The following is a 20,922-nucleotide window of genomic DNA, read 5'->3' as shown; positions in this document are numbered from 1 at the left end:
AGAAAAGTATGAAAAGTATAGTGATTTTACCAGAAGAAAATCAACTTATCCTCCTCAAGGAGGATACAATGGCTCTGATACCATATTAGAAAGGGAAGAGGGAGCAATAGAAAAAATGTTTGTGAGTATTCAAGTTGTGTAGAATGATACAATATAGAAATGTATTTATAGGTGATAAGAGAATCGAAATAATAAAGATGTAATATTCTATAATAAATATTTAGATATGTTGAATAATTCTAATCGATCTAATTGATCCTAATTATACTCTAACAATTATATTTAATTAATTGATATACATAATATTAAATTGTGTGATACTTAAATATCTAATCAAATCAATTAGTTGATATAATTAAGCCATCGTAATGAATTATATTTAATGAGTTAAAAAAATAAATTAAAAAATACTCTCAGAAGCATGCCACGTCAGCTTTATCATTAAGTGTAAAAACTCGATTTTTATATAATAGAATAGATGACTTCAATAAACAGATATAACAACAACATAGTAATATTTTTAATTTACATGTAAAATAATCTAAAACTTAATTATGTAGTATTCAAAAAAATTACCCAATTCAATCAATTATTCAATATTAAGATAAAATATTGTTTCTCATAAATGAGGTGATTTTCAATGAATGTAGTGATTATTGAAGCAAGAAAGCAAACCTGCTATTAAAAGTATAACATGGTTAAATATTTTTTTTTACGATATTTTTTGGTTTGGCAGGTCAAGGTTAATTTGTCTTAAATTTAAGTTTTATTCAAAAGTATGTTGCTAATTAATGAGTTGGTGCATAAACAAGGTGAAATTTAAATTTTTGACATTTATTTAAGAAGACAAATAAACTAATTACTCGACCAACTCAAAGTAACTTGATTGAATGGTGTTTGTATCTTCCACTTTGAGTGAATTTTTGAAATAATATAGAAAATTAAACTATATAATTCAAGTAATTTATAAAATCAATTTGATTTGTTTAGCAACATCACAGTTTTTTCCAGAGCAAACCACAATTAGTAAAAAAAAGACATATTATAGGATTTTTTTAAATAAATAAAATAAATATTTTAATTACAAATAATGTTAATTTGAGGATATTTATGAATTTTTATCAAATGTCTGTAAACGAAATAAGGCAGGAATACGTGGGAACGTATCATGTTTAGAAACGTGATAAACGAGATAAGTCTAAAGAGCATCTATAAATGGAAGTCATTCACAGAGCCCCTGACCCTTTATTTTCTCTCTTTCTTGCACCGTTTTCTTGATATTTATTAGTTTCCTAGACCTTATGGCACGCACGGACGCACGAGACCCTAACATCAACTACCTCAACGCTAGTTGGCACATTGCGGGAGCTATCAACTTTGAGATTAATATTATCTTTATTGTTCAAATTAATAAGTGTATGCGATTTTATTTTGAGAACTTTTATAAAGTTAGTGTTTTAACACATGAGTAGACTGGATGATATTGAGGTAACACATTTTAGGTTAGTTGGCAAGTTAGTAACATGAGTTAGGTATATAATTTACTTATAGTGAAAGTTAGATAAGTAATTACTTTGATTTGATTAGTTAATTAAATATTTTTGTTAGTTAATATTTTCTTTAAATTCAGAGAGGATTTTTAAGTATTGGTTTTATAACTTATTTATTATGTTGTGATGTTTATTTAAGTTGTATTTTAAATTTGTTAGAATATATTTGGACATACTAAAAAATTTAGTTTGGAATCGAATCTTTATAAAAGTTTTTATTTTAAACAGAGGTCTTGCTTGCTATTACCCAGGTAGGTTAGTCACACACTTGCACTCTTGGATGCTATCGTCGGCCCCCATATTCGAAAACGGAGTTTTCTAGTGCATCGCATCCAAATCCAATGTATGGTACTGGTTGGGTACAACTAATAACTCTGGAATTAGATGCGGAACAGGCAAAAGGTATCTAACTGATCCACCAACAGGAATCTCATGTATGAACTCATCGTCGTCGTCATCGTCAAAAGAACCACTTTCATGACTGTCGGCAACGTACTCTTCATTGAATTCCTCATTCTCAATGTCCATGTCCTGGACTGGACTAACATAGTGCAACGGTCATCGTGCAAGCTGATTTGAGCCATCGGCACCACCACCACCATTATCACGAACCTCCACAGAAAGTTCCATCACTTGTTCAACCATAATTCTGCTGTGTACGTCAAACATTAGGCACACATGCTTACCGCTATCGAGTCAGAATAAACTTCGCCGTCAACATTTTTATTGCATCCACATATGTGAATTCGAACGCACCTTTTAAGAGCTTCACAAATCTCCAAAACATCTCCCACGTGTACTTTGTCCGCCCATCCTTCCCAAGCTCAACAAACTCAGTTTGCAAGACTAGAGTCCTATACCATGAACGAAATTCAAGCACGTTCTCATTTTCTCGCAAAAAATTAACGCATCTTTGAAAGTTCGTGACAAATTCAAGGACCACATATCTACTCTCCACAAACCTACCCAACTTGGCATGTAGAGATTCACAACGGGACGTTGTCCTTATGCCAGCAAAAAATCGGCCTCTGATGTATGTTGTCGCCCATGCGGTTTTTTTGCGGTAGAAATCCTTCACCCATTCGACTTCTCAAACCCCACACTCATCCAGCATCGCCTCCCATTACGCCTTGAACTTCTCAACCTCCATGTCCGCAAGCATGCAGTGTCTAAATAGCTTGGTGAATCGTGTGTCACATATATTGGAGATCGCATTACGAAGCAAATGCCAAGCACATAGCCTGTGATGGGTTTCGGGGAATACATGACGTATAGCATTTCGCATTGAGGTATCTCCATCTGTGATGAATGCCTTAAGGGCATTTCCTTTCATGCATTCCAAAGACTGTTGCAGAACCCAAATTTAGGACTCTTGTGTTTTGCACGAGATCATTGCACATCCAAAGACACATGTTTGGTTGTGGTGGTTAACTCCTGAGAACACAACAACAGGCAAATTGTACTTGTTTCGGCCGTAAGTAGCATCGAAGGCAAGAACATCTCCGAATATTGCATAGTCAAACTGACTACGCCCGTCGCTCCAAAACAAGTCACAAAGATTGTTTTCAGACACAACCTTGTACCTCCAAAACATTCTGTTGTCTACACGGGATACACCTTCCAAGTATCGAATTACAGCGCTTACATCTCCTTTTTGCATTCCTCTTTGTCGCCTCACCTCATTATACATGTCTTGCTTTGTGAATGTCACAAAGTTAAAACCCCCAATCTGTGCCGCGAAGAATTCATATATTTTAGGAATGTTGATACCAACCTCCCTCATGCTAGTCATTTGTACAATCTCTACATCAGATATCCGCCTGTGCGACCTCAAGTAATCGATGAACTTGCCAGATGTGAGTTCATGATTATGCTCATCCACAAACCGAGACATGTACCATTTGCCACTCCCATCTTTTCTTTATCCTCATCTCGGCAAGGCAACCACAACGAGTCACAATCTTGTGCTCCCTTTTTTGATTAGCCATCTCTAGCCATTTCTTCTCCCGATACCCTTGCCTAGTGCACACAAATGTGTATCGTACAATATCCCCTGCACTATTTGTTAACTTCCTCCCTTGTCTCGTAGCAAATCCCTTTAATCGGCTATATTTATTATAAAAGGACTTGGCTTCATCTGGAGTGTTAAATTCCATTCGAAGGACATCATCTGGCCCCCCTCCTTCATCCGATTCGAACCCATCTTTACGCCCATCATCCTTGCTTTCATGGTCACCAAAGTATTCTTTCGCTTCAATTTCCATGTCATATAATGCTTCTTGTATAATTAATGAAATCCATTATTTATTATCGGGGCTACGGGTGTTCAAGAAAACCAGTTTAACAAAACTAAGCTTAAAACTGAACAAAAACTACTTTAAATAAACCAGGATTTTTAATTAAAATCAATAAACTAAAACTACACTTTTTGAATAAAACCAGTTTGTTAAAAACTAATTTTTATGGTTCAACTCGGTTTAAACCGAATAAAACTGGTATCTAATTTCACTGCAATAATATCTAAACTAAGCATTTTTCCGATTGTTGGTAGCGTAAAATGATTATGATGTGATATATAAGTGCCATAGCTTGTGCTTTAGTTTCATGTCTCAGGTCTTAACAGTTTTTAATATCTATTTAAGGATAATTCACATGAACAACATAAATTGCTTGATGGGTGAAAAAATGCCAGTTAAGAATTTCTAATAAAAACAGCGTTGTCAGTACAGTCTTAACCGACGAAATTTCCACTATCAATTTAATTTGTGTCACAATTAAAATTAATTAACTGGGAGTAGAATTTCCAGGTCGTTTCCCAAAGATTTGACACAAGGTGCAATTTATTGGTTAGGAATTTTTTGAGTAATTTTTGAGGTGGAGAACGGAAAAATAAATAGCGAGAAATTAAAGCAGCGAACAATAGCAAGAGATGTTATGTATTTGAAATAAGAGATCTTGGTTAGGAGAGATTATTGGAATTTCTATCCTTGTTGTCTTTCTCCAAGTGCAATAGTAAAGGTTTATTGCTTCCACTTAGTTATCCTCTTGCAGTTACAAAGGAAGGTTAAGTGGGTAGCACTAACTCTGATTCACAAGTCCTAGTCACTTCCTAGGGAAGGACTAAAGTCAGTGAAAATTGAGTTAGCCAGTAATTCTCAATTACATATTATACTTGAGTATTACAACTCAAGGGTTTCCAATTAATCAACTCCTGAGCCAAGTTGGGAGATCTACTCCATTAACATGAATGCCATTTTCACAGACATGTAAAAGGAGTAGATAGGAGATATGGTAATTAAAATAAATTAATAAAATCAATTTGGCACTGATAATTAATTAAAATAAATTAAACAAGTAATAGAATTAAATATAAAAAAAATTCATTGCATTAATAGAGTTCAAAAACAACAATATCCAAATATGAACGAAGGGCAACTAAATAGAAAAGAGTAATTGAGTTATTAGAAAAGCAAACTATAGAGATGACGACTTCAATCGAAGGTAGTAGTAGCTCTCTCAATATCCAATCCAAAGCAAAACTAAGAACACTAAGAACCCTAGGGGAAGAAGTGTTTTCTCTCTCTAGAAATCTAAACTAAAAACTAAAACTAAAGTGAAAATGAAAGTATCTTCAGTCTCAGCTTGCCCCCTGCCTCTAATCTATGTTTTTGGGCTAAAAACTGGGTCCAAATCAGCCCAAAAATCGCCCCCAGCGAGTTCTGATAGGTGCAGCACGTGACGCTCTGTCACGCATACGCGTCGCTGGACTTCTGCGCTTGTCACGCTTATGCGTTGCTCTCACGTACACATCACTGTTAGATGCGCCAATTCACGCGCACGCGTCAGTCATGCGTGCGCGTCGATCCTCGCTGCTCAGCTCCTTAGTTTCTTGTGTTCATTCCACTTTGACATGCCTCCTCTTCATCCTTTAAGCCATTCATACCCTGTAAACCTGAAAACACCTCACAAACACAGCATCGAATGGTAATAAAGGAGAATTAAAAATTGATAATTTAAAGGCCTAGGAAGCAAGTTTTCAATCATAACACAAAATTAGGAAGGAAATGAAAAACATGCAATTTCAATGAATAAGTGTGAGATTAATTGGCACAAACCCACTCAATTCAGTCCAAAATATATCATAAAATAGTGGTGCATCAAATCTCCCCACACTTAAACATTAGCATGTCTTCATGCTAAGCTCAAGGAGACCAAAAGAATCAAGGGGGGAAAATAAGACTCATGCAATGCAACCTATCTATATGAATGCAACTATATGCTAAGATGCTTCTACCTACTTGGTTAAAAATAAACAAATTCTCCAAGACAAACATAAATTGGATTCTACTAATTCAAATCACACAATAAGGTACAAGTAAACTTGTGAGAAGAAAGCTCATGAAAGGCAGAAACACAGAATCGAGCATCGAACCTTCACTAGAAGTGTATACACTCTAGTCACTCAAGTGTTTAAAGGTCGATTCTCTCGGTTCTCTACTAATCTTACATTATAAGACTTGCTTTTCTTTTACCAATCAATCACAATTTAATGCACAAATACACATATCAAGAGGTCTTTTCAAGGGTTGTAATGGGACTAGGGTTAAGGTAGGAATGTATTTGGTTAAGTGGACTAAAATCCAAATCCTTGATTAACCTAAACTTCTTACCTAACCTAGGACATTCCAAGTCATTACAATGCAAAACTTACTACCCATTGAATATTTTTATTTGTCACAAGTTCATGCACCTTAATGTCTTTTGAATACCAATCATATGAATTAATTTAATTATTTCACTTGGCGCATTTTGTCCCCTTTTTATTTCTCTTTTTTTTTTCTTTTTTTTTCTTTTTTTTTTAGTATGCATAAAGGAGGCATATGATTAAAATGTTAGATACATGAACAAGTGCCCAACTATATTCACATTTTCACATAAGAATATACAATACCCAAATTCCTAAACATGTATTCTCCAATTCAAGTTCCCCACACTTAATTCATGTACACTTCACTAGTCTAAGCTAATCAACGATTCAAATTAAGGACATTATTGTTTTACGCTTAAAGTTAGTGATGTGCTAATATAAAGAATAAATGGGGTAAATTAGACTCAACATGGGGTTGCAAGGGTAATGATAGGGTAAGACCATATGGAAGTGTGAGCTATAGTGAAACAAGGCCTCAATCAGATAAGTGTATGCATACATCATGTAGCACCCTAATTACCCTAAGCTTTACCTCATGCCATAAAGCAAAGGTTAATCAAGAGTTACGACAATTCTAAGGCTCACACACACACACACACACACACACACACACACACACACACATAGAAGGAATAATAATTCTAGAAGCCCGATGAATAAAATAAGCTCAAATATGGCATTACAAAGCACGAACGTTCACACGAGCTACAAGCGTAAAAGATAAGATCCACTACTTAAGGTAACAAGATATATGTAGTTATACAAGAGTATAATAATCATAAGATAATAGTCTAAGCCTGCGGAGTTTAGGCCAACTAATTAAATACAGACATACAGAGTTTTGAAAGTAAAACAGCTTATACAGAATATCACTCTCAAAGTAAGCCTCTAAGGCAAAAGTAAATACAAAAGTGAGAGTACTAATCAAAATAACCAAAATGACAACAATAATAGATTAAGATCCTCCACTCTGCTACCATCAAGCAACTCACTGAGGTGGGTTGCGACCTGCATCTGAGAAACAACAACAACGTATGGAATGAGAACCTGAGGTTCTCAGTATGGTAACAGTATCCAGTAATGTAAAATGTAAGACCCCGGGACGCCAGAGGCAATCCTAGAGCTTCATACCAAACAGATATCCAAACTTAACGAAATAAATAACTTAAACCGTGAATAATAAACAAGGTATCTAATCTTAGGGGATTTCTAACTAAAACTAGTCACCGCTGTCCCACAGTCTTCACCAACCTACCCTTCGTGCGATCCCATCGCCGCCGCCTACCTAACCTCCTCAGCACCAAACAAACAAAGATAATGCAAGCAAGGAAAACACAAGTAGTATTCATATATATAACAAGTAATTCAAGAAGCAAGTAGGCATATTATACAAGTAGGAAAACTCAAGTAATCAAAGCAAGCAAACATATAGAAGATGCACATGATGAATGTCTGTCCTATTGGCTGTGATATCACATGTTGGTTGTAGTGCCAAACCCAACTCATAATCCGATCGGCAACTCCTGAATTAGTCTCTTTGTTGCGCATACTCAGGAGGAATAATTCCGAGGGATAGTGCCCTACCACCTTCTCCTTTCAGAGGAAAACGTTCCGAGGGAGAGTGCCCTACCACCTTCTTCTGGATGCTGCATAATTCCGAGGGATAGTGCCCTACCACCTTGCAACCAGAGAGAAATCACACGCTCAGGAGGTATAATTCCGAGGGATGAGTACCCTACCACCTTCTCCTTTCAGAGGAAAAATATTCCGAGGGAGAGTGCCCTACCACCTTCCTCTTGAGCGATAAACATGAGTGAGAAGCCCAGCTTCAAGCCTCATATCCGAACGTAGGTGGGAGACTACCACAGCCCCTATGACGGATAACAATGCATATCATAATCACGTATTCAATCTCAGAGGCCCCTACTCATAGCACACTTCCACTCATACTCATTCCATCAACCATAATCATTCATTTTCAAGTTTTCAACTCATCACAATCATCATCAATTCATAACTTTCCGTTTCAAACTCACTAGTTCGTCAATTTCTCAATTCATATACCATTCTTCCTTCGCAATCCACCAAATCCATTCTCAATACACCAGAAACCTAAGCCTCCGTTCTCTAACTTTTCAAAATAACACCAAATCAAACCTCCTAGGACATTTCTCATGTTTCAATACCCGAAGATAAGCCCAAGAGTCTTAAAATGGTGTCACAGAAGCTTACAAACTTGTTGGGAAGGTGAAATAGTTAAAAACAAAGTTTGAGTTTGAGAAACAGGGCGTGTGCGTACGCACAAGGGTGTGCGTGCACACGCCCAAAGGGATTTTAAAAAGGTGTGCGTACGCATAGGGGTGTGCGTACACACAGGTACCAATTTTCACAATTCTGTTCACTCGCACAAAGCGTGCTAGCGCCCCCAACAGACTGACATTCCCAACGTGTGCGTGCGCACAAGTTGTAAAACTTCATTGGATATGTGCGCGCACAGGTCGTGCTAGCGCTCTCACCAGCAGGCCTTTCCCCACTTGTGCGTACGCACAAGGCTGTGCGTGCGCACATACCAGAAATCACAAAATTCTGCAACTTTGAAGAATTTCAAATTTTGACACCAAACTTTGAATGATCATAACTTCCTCTACAAAAATTCAAATTTTATAAACTTTGTATCAATTTGAAGACTTTTCAATGAACTTTAATTCTAAACAATTTCAACAAATTTTGAAAAGTGAGGCACAAGTTATGACCCGTCAAAGTTCACTAAAAACCAGTTTTTATCAAAAACCTCCAATTCAACCAACTCTCAAAATCAAAACCAAATCCAAACCTGTTCAATCATCATAAACTACTTTAACTCCATCCCACATGAGGTTTTACCGTTTAAGCCATAATCCACTACTCGTATCATCAATTCTCAAACCCAATTATCCATGATTTCACACTAAAACTCCTTCTCATCCAACATTTAACAATAACCATTTTACCACTTTCAATTCATCAACATCAACCTCATTCATCCTCAATATCAATAATCAATATTGTTTAGCAACATCAACAATATTTCTCATCCAAATTCATCACACATCATACATCAACAACATTATTCAACAACTTCAACAACATCAATTAATCATACATCATCAACCAACCAAATTCAACAACCACTACAATTCCTCATCAATTTCAACAATCAATATCATCATCAACATCCATCTTCAAATCTCAACACCCACCAACACAATTCATCAATAATCATCATCTAATAATATGTAACTTATCACATTTAAACCCATTCATTCAACATCCAACCATCATCAAGCATATATTTATATACAATTAACCATACAATCACATCTTTAAACCTATCTTAAAGTCAAATAGCCTAAGTATCCATTGATATTACATATTACATAGAAGAGACCAAAGCCATACCTTGGCCGCTCCCCCCAAAAAGCACACCGCACAACCTTTCAACTTACCAACAAGCCACCAAAGCCCAACTAACATCATATATGTATCAAAAATCAAAACCTAATATACATAAAACAACTAAACACAATGATTCAATGAAACCTTACCTTAACCAATGAGATTAGAGATAAAATCTAACAATTATCCGCTACTAGAGATCACCTAAACAAGCAAAACCACAAAATCTACTCAAAATTATAACCCCAAAAATGCAAAATTCTAGGGCTGGAACATGGGGATTGAGACGCAATTTCTTACCAAGTTTTCTTAAATAGAATCGAAGAGATCGACAAGAGCTTCGCGTGGTCGTAAATGGCTCATCAATCGAAGTTCCGGATCAAAAGTTATGGAGTTTTGAAGAGGGAGATAAATAGTAACAATGGCTTCCTTCTCCTCTCTTCTTCCTATCCAAGCTCTCTCTCTCTCTCTCTCTTGGTATTAAAATGAGCTTCTTAGGCTCATTTATTGCCTTATATAAGCCCAACTTGAGTTCGGTCCAACCGTGTAGCGTTTTTGGTCCGTTTGGCCCACTTTGGGCCAAAACCTTTAAGATTAATGCCTGGTTTTCAATTCTAAAATATTTTTTGTCCATTCAAAACAATAAATCAACTTTTTAAAATCTTATTTTCCAAAATACGCAGCATTGGATAGACTAGAGTCGGTACTATTAGCTTAAGCGCCAGTATGCACTTTTACAAAAGCTTTTTGAAAAAGATACATTTTCCAACTCAGAAAAATTCATTGAAATCAAATTTCACCATTATATTTTCAAATTAAAACTTCTAAATTTTGAATTTATTCCGGGTACTAAAATTATTTTATTAAAATGGTTTTACGTGAAAACTCTGGTTCTTACATCTTACTCCTCTGTTTAAGAATTCAAGGTCGAACTTCAAGTTGTTTAACTTCAAAAGCATACCCAATGTAATTATTAGCTTCTTGTTGGTGAATAAGGTTTTAAATTGTGAAATCATATGTTGGTGAAAGATGATATGGAATAAAAAAGGCCTATTTTATTTACCTCAGAAACATACATCAGCTACAAGCTTTAATTAATGAACTAAAGATCTTTGTTAGCATATGAAAATGAAGAACAAAAAGAAATAATATACAAACAAGATTTTGTCACCACTATCTAAACTTTTCTTGTTCTACAGCCATTCAGCCATCTATTTTAAAGACAGATCAACATGCAACAATTTTAAAATACTATGCCCAGTAATTGCACACATTAAGGGAAACCCTTAAGATTGATGAGAATGCATATTCACAATAAAAGAATATGCTACTCAACCTCATAGCTATGTCACATAAAACTGCAAGCTTCTATAATACAAAGGCAATTATGTAATATATATATATATATATATATATTGATTGTATCTTCTATAATACAAAGGTTTAGATATATATATATATATATATATATATATATATATAAATATTTATATATATATATATATATATGATAAACCACAATTTTACGGTTTATTTTGTATTGAATTGAGTGGATTTTATTAACTATTCTTACACTTATTCATATAAATTGTATGGTTTTACAAATCCTTCTTAATTTTATGCTATGATTGAAAACATGTTTCTTTAGCCTTAAATTTGCTAATTTCAATCCTATCTCATTACAATTCGATGCCGTGATATATTTGTTAAGTATTTTCAGGGTTTATAGGGCAGGAATGACTTCGAGGATGGAAAAGAAGTATGCAAAAGTAGAAAAACGCAAGAAATTAAGGATTTCAAAATCTGGTAACGACGTGCACGCGTGGCTAACGCTTACGTGTGGCCAGTGAAAAGTCCAGCGACGTACGCGCGTAACGTGCTGCATTAAACAGAATTCGCTGGGGGCGATTTCTGCGCTGCTTTTGACCTAGTTTCAGGCCCGAAATACATATTAGAGCCTGCAGAGTGGAGCTGGAAGGAAAACTGACTTTCATTCACACAATTTTAGGTTTTAGGGTTTCTACTCCAATTTCTTCTTAGATTTAGATTTAATTTCTGTTTTTATTTACAATTCCTTGCAATTTATTGTTCTAGCACCTTTGTTCTTCAATTCTACATGCTATTTCCTTCACTTTGTTATCCTTATGTTTATGCACTCTTGATACTTTGAATCTTTGTTAATGCAATTTATATGTTCATGTTGTTATTGCTTTCTTTAGTTGTCATTGTTAATTTCTTTCAATTGGTAATTGTTAGATTTTATTATTGTTGTAATTTTACCATGCTTTTATTTTGTGCCTACCAAGTGTTTGATAAAATGCTTGGTTGGATTTTAAATAAGATTTTTGTATTCTTAGCTTGAATTGAGTAATTTGGAGACTCTTGAATTGTCAAAGTCTCTTGTTGGTTGGTGACAAACCCCAAATTGACAGTTTGTTTTGCCTTGAATTTAGAACATTTTGATAACCTTTTGTCACATTTAGCCTAAGAATTAGCATGGTTTTGTTATCTCTTCCATGATTGTGCTTAAGTGTAAAAACATACTTTTTAAGCCTTATTTTGGTGAATTCTACTTTCTGTTTGATTCCATAAGATGCCTTGATGTGTTTGCTAGTAATTCCAGGGTTGAAATAGGCTAGGCATGGATCAAAGGAAGCAAGGAAGGAAGCATACAAGTGGAGAGAAGCATAAAAAGTCAAAGAAGCAAAGTCAGCCATGCACGCGCACGCGCACAAGGCGCTCGCGCGCACATTGCAGAATCGACCAGGGACGCGCACGCGTACCATGCGCGCACGCGCCGATGCTGGCACATGACCTCATTAATGCAACACGTGCCTGGCGATTTGAGAGGGTTTCTGAACCCATTTTTGGCGCCAAATTGCTAAGGAAAAGGAATAAAAGGATGAAGGATTAAGGAGGAGGCATCATTCATCACTTAGGACTTTTCATACTTTAATCATTAGTCATAGTTTAGTTTGAGCTTTGTAGTTAGTTTCTAGAGAGAGAAGCTCTCTCTTCTCTCTAGGATTAGGATTAGGTTTAGGTTAATCTCTCTTCTTAGATCTAGGTTTAACTCATGCTTTGATTCACTTTTCATTTACCAATTCTTAATCTTCTCCTCTTCCTCTTTCTAGTTGTGTGCTTTAATAATTGTAATTCTTCATTTTGTTTTGGATATATTGTTGTTCCTTGGTTTTCTTTCAATAATGCAATTTGAGGTAATTCATGATAATTGTGATTTCCTTGATTGTTGTTGTTAATTCTTTACATTCAATTGTAGTTAGAATTCATTCTTGTTGTGATTGACTATACTTTTCTTTTGTGCCTTCCAAGTGTTTGATGAAATGCTTGGTTGGATTTTAGTGTAGATTTTGTTCCTCTTGGCCTAGGTAGAGTAATTAGTGACACTTGAGTTATCTAATTCCTTTGTTGATTGATAATTGGAGAGATTGCTAATTGGATTGGAGTGCACTAAAGCTAGTCTTTCCTTGGGAGTTGGCTAGGACTTGTGGCTCAAGTTAATTCATCCACTTGACTTTCCTTTCTTTAGTAAGGGTTAACTAAGTGGTGGCAATGAACAATTCTCATCACAATTGAGAAGGATAACTAGGATAGGACTTCTAGTTCTCATATCTTGCCAAGAGCTTTTATAGTAGTTAGTTTATTTCCATTGCCATTTACTTTTCATGCCTCTCATCCAAAACCCCAAAATAACTCATAACCAATAACAAGACACTTTATTGCAAGTCCTTTGAGAGACGACCCGAGGTTTAAATACTTCGGTTTATAGATTTTAGGGGTTTGTACTTGTGACAAACAAATTTTTGCATGAAAGGATTATTGTTGGTTTAGAAACTATACTTGCAACGAGAATTCATTTGTGAAATTCTAAACCGTCAAAAAAATCCATTCGTCAAAATGGCGCCGTTGCCGGGGATGAGCAATGGTGTTATGTTATTGGTTATTGTACATATGTGAATAGTGTAAATAGTTTGTCTTTTGCTTGTTTACTAGATTTTGTTAGTTTTATTTTGCTTTTCCATAATGAATTCTCACTTTGGCTATGAGTTTGGCTCTAATTGTGTTGTAGGAAATGTGGACTTTAATGCTAACGTGTACCAAGGATGGAACACTCCAAGATGGGAGGAGCCTCAAGGAATTGATCACTCCTATTGGCAACAACCTCCGAATACTTATAGGTATAATTTCCATCCTAATGCATGCCAACTTAGCGGCTATGATGATTCTTTTTGTGACACTCAACAACCACCATCATATGCCTATGAATCTCATCCTCAACATGAACCTCAACCATTCTCACAAGCCTTTCATCACCAGGCACCACCCTATGATCCATGTCCATCATATAACCAATCATCCATACCATATTTTTATGGCCATTATGAGAAAGAACCTCTAGAATCACCACAACTTTATCAAGATGACTACCATGAACCACCTCAACCCTCACCATCTCCACAACCTTACCAAAAAGAACCACCTTCCTACTATGAACCCTCTTTCCAAAACAACGAACCTTCCTACCCACCACAAGCCCCAATAGACGATCCTCTCACTTTGTTACTCCAAGGACAAGAAGCCATGAAGCGGGATACACTTGAGTTTGTGACCAATTTGACCAAGGTGGTGCACACTTTAGCCCACCAATGCTTGAACACTCAAGGTACTTCCGTGACCACATGTGGAAAGTCAAAAGAAGAGCAAAGCATGAGGGTGAAATTGGAAAATTCGGTGGAGAAAAAGGAGTCAAATTTTGTATTGGAGCAACTAGAGGAACCTATAATCATTGAAGAAAGGGGAGAAGTGGTTGAAGATCTCGGAGATGTTGAAAGTCCGTGGGAATGTAGCATCATGGAGAACTCTTCCAAGAAGCTTGATATTGATGATAAGGAAGGTGCGCGACCCCCAAGGCATATCATCGTTGGAGACTTGGAAGAGGTTTATCAAGAGATGGATTCAATCATGGATGAATTTCTCTCAACAATGGAATCCTCTCCCATTGGACATAGAATTGAAAGTATAAAAGAGTGTGCACAACCTCCCATACCCTTGGTGAGCAATGAGAAAGAGAGCTACCAAGAGGAAAACGTTGACATGGTGTATATCGAAATTGAAGAATATGAAGAGGTTGACCAAGAAATGGATTTATTCATTAATGAATTTCTATCCAAAATGGAACCACCTCCCATTAGGCAAGAAATCAAAGTTCTTGAAGACGACACCAAGTCATATGATAAAAAGGGAAAGGGTGAAATCAAGGAAGCTCGCAAAGAGGTGGAAACAACTAAAGAAGAGCACAAGGAAGTAGACCTTGCATTATCTAAGTGTGGGGAGGTCTCCCTTCCCGAGTCACCATCCAACACAACATTCAAGTGGGTAAAATTCTTATCCATAAGCTTTACTTTCTCGCTTGAATATGGTTTGATTGAAACGGATGGACAACTTAGAGCTCTTTGTGGACTTAAAGGAAAAAGAGAATTGTGTAGTGGTTGCAAGTTAGGAATTAGGCTCATTAAGGTCAAGGTTTCAAGGCATAGGAACGATGATTGGAAGAATACCACTTTGCATGGGTTTCAACGGAAGGCTTGGTATGTTAAAGAGAATTCTATATGTCAACCACCCGGAAGGAGAGAGTATGAAGACCAAATCGAAGATGGGTGTGAAGACAAGATATGGGATCCCGGTTCGCTATGTAAAGACCAACTATGGGGACTCATATCTTGGGTTGAACTTTGCCCAAGCTTGGTGAAGACGGTTGGAAATTCTGTCAACCAATTGAGAGGCAAAGATCCTTGGAGATTCAGTTGGTGATTGAAAGTTACTAGTTGGCTTGAGCTTCACTAACTCTAGTCTTTGATTAGGATTTGTGAACTCAAGTTGATTTGCTCACTTGACTTTTGATAAACCCATATTTCATGAGTTCTTTTGTGCTTAATTAAAGTGATTTATTCAACTCTTCACCTACTTATTCACATTAATTGCATGGTTTTACTTTCCCTTCCCTATTATGTCATATAATGAAAAACATGTTTTCTAAGCTTTAAAAATTAATTATTTTAATTACCTTTATTTCCATTCGATGCCGTGATTAATGTGTTGAGTAGTTTCAGATTTTCTAAGGCAGAATGGCTTAAAGGATGAAAAAGGAAACATACTAAAATGGAAGGAGAAAGCAAAACGGAGCTTTAAAGAAACTGGTATCCACGCGATCGCATGGATGACGCGATCGCGTGCCAAGCACGAATCAGCAGCGACGCGGCCGCATGACTGACGCGACCGCGTGCCTTAAGCAGAACGCACATGACGCGGTCGCATGACTGACGCGACTGCGTGGTAAGGAAAAGCTCCAATTGACGCGACCGCGTGACCCACGCGGATGCGTGACAGAGGCCACGCACCAGAAATTGCAGAAAACGCTCATAACGAGTTCTGAGGCCCTTTTTGGCCCAAAACCCAAGTCCAGAAGGCATAGACCAGAGGTTATGAAGTGAGGGAATGCATCCATTCAGGGAGCTCGCATATTTTCACCTTTCAATGAATTAGATTTAGTTGAGAGGGAGATCTCCTCCCTCTCGCTTTTAGGATTTAGGATTTCTTCTTATTTTAAGAGTAACTCTGGATCCAAGTTTAATTTTATTTTAATATTACTTCTCTTTATTTATTCCAACATTTGAATTGATTATTGTTATTTATGAATTATTCCATGTTACAGATTTCTATTTGAATTAATGATAATTGAGGTATTTTCAGTTTATGATTGTTCTCTTTGACTTAAGTTACCATTGCTTCCCATCTAAGGATATTTTTACTATTATTCCAGCAACTTTACTTTTTCCCCTTTTGGTTCTGGTTAAGAATTTAGTAACTCAACAGTTATTAAACTCAATACAATTGATAATCGTGATCTTGCTAATTGCGCTGAACTTAAATAATCCCAACCTTTTCTGAGGAAATAATTAGGATTCAAAGGTCAACTTAATTAGTCCCTTGACTTTCCCTTACCCTGGTAAAGGTCGACCAAGTGGAGTTTAGATTCAACTTTCATTATTGTTGAGAGAGATAACTAAGTTGGACCTCTAATTTCTCTACCTTGCTAAAAGTCGCTTTACAGTTATTATTTATTCTTAATTGCCATTTAATTCACTCGTCATTCAGATTACTTGCTTCTCACCTTCTAAACCCCGATTATAACCTTTATAGCCAATAATAAGAACATACTTCCTCGCAGTTCCTTGAGAAGACGACCCGAGGTTTGAATACTCGGTTAACAATTTTTAAAGGGGTTTGTTACTTGTGACACCCAACACGTTTGTACGAAGGGATTTTTGTCGGTTTAGAGACTATATCTACAACGCGACTGTTTTTATGACATTCTTTACTGGCAAAAATCCTAACGTCAAAATGGTGCCGTTGCCGGAGAACTGCTAACGTGTGCCTTATTATTGGTTATTGTAAATATTTTCCTTTTTCTTGTTTATTTATTTTCATTTTTCCTCTTTATATTTATTTGCTACTATGAACTCTCACCCCTCTCGCTTTGAGTTTGGTTCTAATATTGTTAAAGGAAATAGAAGTTACAGCAGGAATGTGCATCAAGGTCAGACCAATCAAGAATGGATGGAACCAAGAGGATCTAATCAACCCTTTAGGCAGCAACACCCTCTGAGATATCCTGGGCAGAGACCATTCTACCGTGCATACCCAGCTGAAAGACATGGTGGAAAACCTTGTAACTACCAGCAAGCCCCACCCCGTGCATATGAACCATCCTTTCAACATAACCTCGAACCACCACACTCACAAGCTTCTCTTCACCATTCGCCATCATATGATCCTTCCTTACCCCAATACCAATCCAATCGTTCCCGATCGTCACCACTTTCCTTTGTATCATGTCCAAGTCTGGAAAATCGTGAAGCAAAGGATCGCCTAAAAGAAACAATGATTAAATTTCAAACAACCGTTCAACAGCTGGAGCAAGCACTAATTCAATGGGCTACTAGGCGCTTAAATATACAAGGATCAACCGCAGCTCCATGTGGACATCCCGATGAAGAGCGTAGCATGAAAGAAATACTAGAGACTCCAGCGGGCAAGACAGAGAATGAATTCATACTAGAACAAGTGGAAGAAGCTGTCATTGTTCAAGAAGAAGAGTTGGTTGAATTGGTTGAAGATCTAGGCAATGCTGTACTTCCTTGGGAATCCAGAATTGAGGAAAACTCCGTCCAAGATGCCACAGTTGACGCTAAGGAGGATACCGTACAATCTCCAAGGTAAGTCATTTATGAAGAGTCAGACGGAATAATCCAAGAAGCAAATTTCCTTGATGATGATAGTCACAAGTCTAGTTCTCCTAGTGATGAGCTTGCGTCCGCAAGTGAATTCTCTGAGATCGAAGAATCTTCTCCAAGTGAATATGAAGATGATGCGGAGGTAGACTTCTCTCAACCTCCAATCTATGACTCGAGTGATGAGGAAGACATAGAAGACTTTGACCAGGATACAGATACAATTGAAGATCTTTGCAAGAAAGTGGAAGAATTCACAGAAGAACACAAGGAAACGGAACTTGCAAAACCACCAAAAACACCTATCCCAAGGCCATTACCACCCAATACAAGCTTCAAGTGGGTACAATCCTTAACTTATAATTTTACTTATTCACTTGAATATGGTTTGCTTGAAACAGATGGCCAGCTTAGAGCTCTCTGCGGCTTTAAGAGTAAGAGGGAAATGGCTCGTATTCAGAGCTGGTGCACCAGGTTCAATAAGGTTCCACGCTTCACCTCGAAGTACACGGATTGGTATCGTGCTCAATTGCATGGATCACAGAGGACGTTTGGTCGCCACGGTGAGACTCTACTCTTTAACCCGTCCGAATGGAAACTTACAAATCAAAACTGAGGCGGATCTAAAAACACAGCTTGGGATTATGGATTATGTTCTGACATTCGTCATCCCGGGAGGCTGAATATCTGTTTAAAGCTGCGCAGAAGCTTTACATGCCTAGTTTGGGACCCCGGAGGCTATTGGCATTCCAAGCACTGGTGGAGATTTTTGGACGAATTTAAACACAAGCCACCATAACAGGATACTCTTCCAATGTCCAACTTAAGGACTTTAACTAAAAGTGCTAGGTGGGAGACAACCCACCATGGTATGGTCGCTTCTTTTTTTTTCATATTATTTCTTGTTAATTGTTTCATTTTTCCTTTTTCATTTTTATTTATTAAACCTGGAATCATGCATAAGCATCCATGATAGTCATTGCATTATGCACTTTTCATGCATTAAAAAAAAAGTGGTTGCACGACGCGACCGCATGCCCCATGCGATCGCGTCATATCACGAAAAACACCACCCACGCGGCCGCGTGATATATATCGGCGTAAGGATCCAACGAACAGAAAGTTAGGCTGGAACCGTGCGGTCCTTGTGCGTTTCGCACAAATTGGCTCACGCGCTCGCATGCCCCATGCGATCGCGTCACTACCCAATACCAACCACACGCGACCGTGTGAGCGACGCAATCGCGTCGCATGGATTGCACATCGCCCCAAAAGGAGACAGAGAGTTGCGCTGAAACGGCGCTGGAGTCGTGCGTTTAGCACAAATTCCAGCGACGCGATCGCGCGACCCATGCGATCGCGTCACCCTTCTTTCCCCCCCCTCTCATGCGATCGCGCACTCCACGCGATCGCGTCACTCCCATTCTCGTCCCAACCACGCGACCGCGTGCCCCACGCGGCCGCGTGGATTCGAAAATATAACCCCCCAGCCCGCGAACCCTATCAGTCGCGCAGCCCTCCCCTTTCACCCCCAACCCTCTTCTCCTTCTCTCTTCTTCTTCTTCCCAGCCACCGCCGGCCAGCCGCCACACCACCACCCCAACGCTGCCGCCACCCCGTACGCCGCCACCCTAACCCCCTCCCCTCTCTTCTTCTCCCTTCCTCCTCTCCCCTCCCCTCTCCGCCACTGTCTCCGCGACCACCGCCCCCCACCACCGGCAACCCAGCCTCCCACCCCTCCGCCACCCACCCGCAAGCCCCCCCTCCCTTCCTCTATCACCAACCCAAATCCTCGCCGTCCCTGCCCCCTCGCCGCCACCACCGCGTCGCCGTGCACCACCACCGCGCCGGACGCCGCCGCAGCCACCTTCTTCCCTGTTCCACCCCTTCCGCTTACCAGGTTCCGCAACACGCAACCATTTTTTATCTGTTCGTAAATTTTCTGTATTTTTTATTCTGTTTATGTTCATAATTAGGATAGCTAGACTTGCATGTTGTAGTGGATTTCTAGGTTGTTAGGTAGCTTAGGCTGTGGTTAGTGGATCTAGGTATGTTTACTTGCACTGTTCTTACTTCTGTTTTACCCTATGTGCAAATATGTTGCTGCTATAATCATGTTTCATATGCTGCTTTCTTGTATGTTGCTGCTGTTTACATTGAGTTTTTATGTTTATTTTATATCTATGTACATGCAGCTTGATTTTTTTAATTCATATGAACTAATTAAATTGCTGTTTATTTTCCGGGACAATCCAATTTTAGCCGGAATGCTGCCCAATTTTTTTAAAAATTTGTTTTCATTCATGTTTTGGTTTCGCATTTCTGAAATCTGTTTCCCTCTGCTTTACCCAAACCACTACATGAATGCTATGGTAGACTTTCTCATCCTTTTTGATTTCCTGGTTCATAAACTGCTTGTTCAAATTATGAGTACTTCTATTCTTACCTGTGAATCCTTGTTATATGGAATTTTTCTATGCCACTTACCTTCCTAACTCACTGATTTTAATTTACTAATTTCTTTTTCCAATCCTAACCATACTAACCCTTTTGATCTCTTTTCTGATTATTTTCACTTTCCTCTAACTTTCTAACCATGGCATATTGCTTATTTTCTTTCCATTTAACATTCATTCAATCATATTTCACTTACTCATTTTCCTTATTTTATTTCTCCTTTGCCGCTTGGATTTCTTTTATTTAATTGCCTATTTGCTTTCCGATTTTATCCAATTCCTGGTTTTCTGTTTTTCAGGATGTCTGCTTCACAGAGGAAAGGTAAAGGCAAGCGCAAGAGAGGAGATTCCTCCCAGTCCATCATTTCTCTAATGCACGATACATCATGGCGGGAGAAGAATTTCACACAGCAGGAGAAAGCTAACCAACTGCTTCCTGCAAATGATCCTATAAAATTTGC

At 37.8% G+C, this 20,922-nt stretch overlaps 1 protein-coding gene across 1 annotated transcript; it reads right to left on the bottom strand.

Annotated features, from left to right (window-relative positions):
- Positions 1–2,913: 2,913 nt before the first annotated feature.
- Positions 2,914–3,814, bottom strand: LOC140180673 (protein FAR1-RELATED SEQUENCE 5-like). Its single transcript, XM_072221943.1, has 2 exons — positions 3,449–3,814; positions 2,914–3,396 (listed from the first exon to the last, which is right to left on the bottom strand). The coding sequence occupies exons 1-2, from the start codon at positions 3,812–3,814 to the stop codon at positions 2,914–2,916; spliced, it is 849 nt and encodes a 282-aa protein (XP_072078044.1).
- Positions 3,815–20,922: the final 17,108 nt, after the last annotated feature.

This window comes from Arachis hypogaea, chromosome 17 (genome assembly GCF_003086295.3).
Source record: "Arachis hypogaea cultivar Tifrunner chromosome 17, arahy.Tifrunner.gnm2.J5K5, whole genome shotgun sequence".
NCBI classification, from domain to species: domain Eukaryota; kingdom Viridiplantae; phylum Streptophyta; class Magnoliopsida; order Fabales; family Fabaceae; genus Arachis; species Arachis hypogaea.
Note: the sequence above shows the minus strand (reverse complement) of the source record. Positions and strands in the feature narration are given on the sequence as shown.

Excerpts from the sequence above, each read along its gene's own strand:
- LOC140180673 (XM_072221943.1), bottom strand. The coding sequence starts at position 3,814 with ATGGAAATTGAAGCGAAAGAATACTTTGGTGACCATGAAAGCAAGGAT. Across the intron at positions 3,397-3,448 it reads AAAGATGGGAGTGGCAAATG|TTCATCGATTACTTGAGGTC; the intron begins GTACATGTCTCG and ends ACATCTGGCAAG.